The 4391-nt window shown below is 46.6% G+C and overlaps 1 protein-coding gene across 2 annotated transcripts in view; it reads right to left on the bottom strand.

Moving 5' to 3' along the window:
- LRP8 (LDL receptor related protein 8) overlaps positions 1-244 on the bottom strand; it is a 191899-nt gene extending 191655 nt beyond the window's left edge. For both annotated transcript variants that reach the window (XM_014939436.1, XM_014939437.1), the window contains exon 1: positions 115-244. In XM_014939436.1, the coding sequence (XP_014794922.1) occupies positions 115-184 (70 nt within the window). In that variant the 5' untranslated portion in view covers positions 185-244. The remainder of the gene's footprint in view (positions 1-114) is intronic.
- Positions 245-4391: the final 4147 nt, after the last annotated feature.

Raw genomic sequence — 4391 nt, 5'->3', positions numbered from 1 at the left:
CGCGGCTGCGCCCCCCCGGGTACCCGGACGGGCAAAAGGACCGCTCTCCCCCTCCCCGGGACAGCCGAGCCGATGCTCGCCCCGGCGCTGAGGCAGATCCCGCCGGAGACCCACCTTTGCCGAGGTGCAGCTTGAGCAGCAGCAGCTGGAGGAGCAACAGCCGGGCGAGCGCTGGCCGGCACATGGTGCTCGCTCCCTGCCTGGCCCGTGTGCGGGGTGCGCGCAGCCGGCGCCGCCGCTCTGCTGCCCCGTGCCGGGCGGGGGGGGGGGGGGGGGGGGGGGGGGGGGGGGGGGGGAAGTGCTGCCGTGGCACCTCCGGGTGAACCGGAGAGCTCCCGGGGGGAGCCGGGCAGGGGCAGGCCCCGCTGCCGTAACCCTGGAGCTCCTGCCGGGGTAGACAGGCCTGTGCCCCTCAGAACCAGGGCACAGGGTCGGGCCCTCTGGCCACGGCCCCCCCCGCGTGTGCCTGGTTGTGATGACAGCCGCATTCGTGATCCTAATTTGATTAAGCCAGTTGCACAGGTGGACTCTTTTAAATGGCCTTGAGCCACAAATTGTGTGCTCTTCATCATCACATCTCCCACGGAGGGATTTCATTATGGCCATCCTGATGTCATATGGAACAGGTTGCCCCGAGAAGCTGTGGCTGCCCCATCCCTGGAGGGGTTCAAGGCCAGGCTGGATGGGGCTTTGAGCAACCTGGTCTGGTGGGAGGTGTCCCTGCCCATGGCAAGGGGGGGGTTCAAAGTCAATGATCTTTTAGGTCCCTTCCAGCTCTAACCATTCTATATCTCTGTGTTCTCCACTTAATTGCATTCAAATCAGTAAAAGAAGCTGGAGGTGACCTAAACATGGCAACCTCCCCCGGCAGGAACCACCAGCCCTCGCTGCTGCTCAACCACACGAGGTTTCACCAGTAGCTGCAGAGGAAGTGTCTTACAAGCGATGGAGGATTCTGTTTATGGCTGCGTTTGCACAGGACTGATGAGAAAGAAGTTAGCTGTCTTTAATTAACAAAGCAGTGCTGGTCATACAGTCAGGATTAAGAGTATTTCAGTAATCTTATTATGAAAAGATATTTTTCAGGAGTGTCAAATCTAACATCGCAACAGGATTAACATGAACATAGGTGGAGTGTCATTTAAAAAAAATAAATCTAGTACATAAACTGATGCAATGAAACTTTTCCATTCCACACCCTGAAATGCCATTGACTTCAGAACTGCTCTGCCATTTAAAAGTGCACCTGTGCCTTTAACAAAAATTTTGCAAGTCATTAGTCAGCAGCGTCACTAATGTGTTTGAATCATGTGAAGAGCTAATCATTGAGCTATTTCACTAGCAGCTTATAGAGTATTAACAATTTATTCAAGCCTTTTTGAACAATTTTTTAGCATGCAAAATGTAGTGCATGTTTGTGTTGGCTGGATCAATGTGATAGATTACAATAATTGCTTAAAGCAAATGAGGTATTTATAATACGTTACATCAAATTTCTCGGTTTTAAATGCACCAAAACATGTATTCATAGAGCTACTATCATTCCTGGCCTCATTCTTCTCTTTGCGAAATTAGTTTAAATTAGAAGTGGCTCGAAAGACAGTAATGGAGCTCTCCAGAAGGAAAGAGGTGTGAGTGTGCAGAGCATCAGTCACTGCAATGATTTCCTATAATTCCTATCAGAATTTTCTTTTATTTAAAAAAACCAAACAGGTACTTTTGACTGAATGCCTCTCACAGAAAACAACATTAATAAGGCTTTTTTTTCGAGTAGATTGCTCTGATGACACCTGACCCACAGCAATTTCAACATCCTTCACTGACCAGCCATTGAAGGGGCTACTTGTAGCCTAGTACCATCTTGTGGACATATGTGTCTCCAAGGAATTGCAGAGGCAAGAAGGAAACTCGAGGTGCTAAAGGGGAAGTAGATTGGGCAAGGAAAACCATTTGGGAGGTAATAGAAATAAATCTAGTTCTATCTGTTATGTTCCCATAGTTAATTAAGACTGTTAATTTACCTCTCAAGGTGCACCTCTTCCAGGAGCTCACCTCTTGAGTCAGAAACTGGAACAGGAACTCATGCTTCTTTTATCCAGACTGTATGGAAATCTGTAAAGGAACAGCACAGAAATACTTGGCCAAACGGTAAGTCTCCAACAGCTACTCTGCATCATTTACCAATCACCATATACACAATACGTTCCAATATTCTGCATTTGCTAGTTGGTGACTGATTTTGCTTATAGATTTGACAACACATAAACGAGTATGACTCCTGATCTCAAGGCTGGTTACAGTAGGTGACACCAAGGGTCTCTCTCACTCGTTCTGACCCACGCTGCAGCTGACAGCAAGATACCTCAGAGCAAATGTGAGACCAGAGCCAGCACACAGCGACGTTTGCGCAGAATAGCTTCCTGTCTTCCAGCCGGTAGTGGCTTGAGGACTTCCTGAGACAGCGGTAGTGTCTTTGCATTCAAATAGTCCTGAGGAAGTTTTCAGGAACATCAGTTCCTTTTCAAATGTAATATAAGTAAAAGCTTTAGCAGGGGTCACACCCTGAAGCAAGGAGTTCCCCAGCTTTACATGTTGTGTGAAGTACTTCTGCTTTACATCGCTCTGCCCTGCTTGGTCCTTACTAGCTGCACGTTGTGTAGCACAGAAGGTATGCTCTTGCCAGGCATGGAAACTTTCCAGCTTAAAAGTAGCGTAAGTCAATTTAGGAACACGGTGCCACCCTAGTGATTTAAAAATCACTAGGGTGATTTTTGAAGACCAGCACAGAGTTGAACTACATGTTCCTTATTTTCGGTTGTTCTGTAGCATAAGGGTGACCCAGCTTTATTCAGCGCTTCTCAATCTAGTACAGGGCTCCTGCTGTAGCAGACTACTGCTGGCTGTTACGTATAGTTATGTATAGTTTTTATTAGGAATTAGGCTCAGGCTGCTGAGTCAACTCTTTTTTCTCTCCGAGTGACTGGTATGTTCTACCTCTATTTACTAACTAAACATTCAAAGTCGTCCTAAAAGTTCAGGCAGACCAACCAGTGATGGGGCAGCCTCAGCCACAGGGCACAAAGAAGATGAGAGCAGGAGGCTCTCAGACCCTGACAAAGTGCTGTGAAGGAAGGGACGGTTCAATAACCTGCTGTATGTTTAATCTGCTAATTTGCTTCTGCTTCAGGTCACACACCGCTGCACGTTAACATCACAAACTAACACAAATCAGCCTGCCACTAACAGAGCATGGAGATACATCAAAACACTGAAATGCTATTTCCATAGAGCTCCATCCAGATGGAGCTTCCAATCAGCTTGCTCTGTTTCTTTCATCAGCCGTACCTTTTCATTGATCAATTTCACAAAAGCTGGATTTTCTTTTGCCTAACAGAGAAGCCAGATCTTTTTTCCATACTTAGGCTTTTCAACAATTGGTCACTCAGATCCTTATGTGTCTCATACATAAGGAATGAGATACATCAGAGAAGTCTCATACTTTGTCATACACCAGAGAAGTCTCCTCAGTGTCACGATGAATAACTGATACCCTGCACAGTGGATCTTCTGCAGGCTTGTATTAGTACACCAGGTTCTGGTGGTGTTTACTCACACAGGTGTGCATATACACACCCTCCCACACACAGATTGTATCTGAACTGGAAAAATCATTCAGAAGCATGTAAAACGCAATGCCCCAAACTTACTTTAGTAAAAGTTCATCTGATGTCTCCAGCTTCTGTCCATTTTACATACACTTCCCCTTCTTTTGCAGAACACTACACAGGTTCAGACCAAAAGCCCATCCTGAGCAATATGCTACAAGCACTTCCACCCAGTGAACAATACCAGGAGCACATAGGAGCTGAAGAGGCCACAGACAGCTGTGCAAGATGAGGTGACCAACACCATCCACACTGATTTAGAGATGGGAAATGGATTTAATCTAGTTTAACACTGACACCTTGGGCGTGATGGTGCCCAGTTAGAGCAGTATCAGTCTGACCCGGGCTTATTTACTGCCACTCACAACCAGGAGTGTCAACAAGCCATGGACCTCCCCTGCTCTGTGACCGCTGTCAGAGAGACCGCCCCAGCCAAAGAGAACTCTCTCAAGTATGGAAGAATGGAACGTCATTCAATTTTTTTGTCAATAAAAATCTTTGCTAAATGCAAAAAAAGAAATGTCAGACTGTCAGGGAAGAGAAGGAACAGGACTAGTTTACAGAGACTTCTACTGGGAAGTCTCCAGTCTATCCGCTGAAACTCCTCAAGCCATGGAGACTCTATTTCCTGAGGTATTTGTACTAATGCCCTCTCCCTCCATCTCATTTTTCCTCAAACAATGAAATATGCTTCTGCAATCTATTTTTTTTTCTTCGAAATGGACA

This window comes from Calidris pugnax, unplaced genomic scaffold (genome assembly GCF_001431845.1).
Source record: "Calidris pugnax isolate Ruff unplaced genomic scaffold, ASM143184v1 scaffold18, whole genome shotgun sequence".
Taxonomy (NCBI): Eukaryota; Metazoa; Chordata; class Aves; order Charadriiformes; family Scolopacidae; genus Calidris; species Calidris pugnax.
The sequence above is the reverse complement of the archived record's forward strand: the minus strand, read 5'-3'. Positions and strand labels throughout refer to the sequence as shown.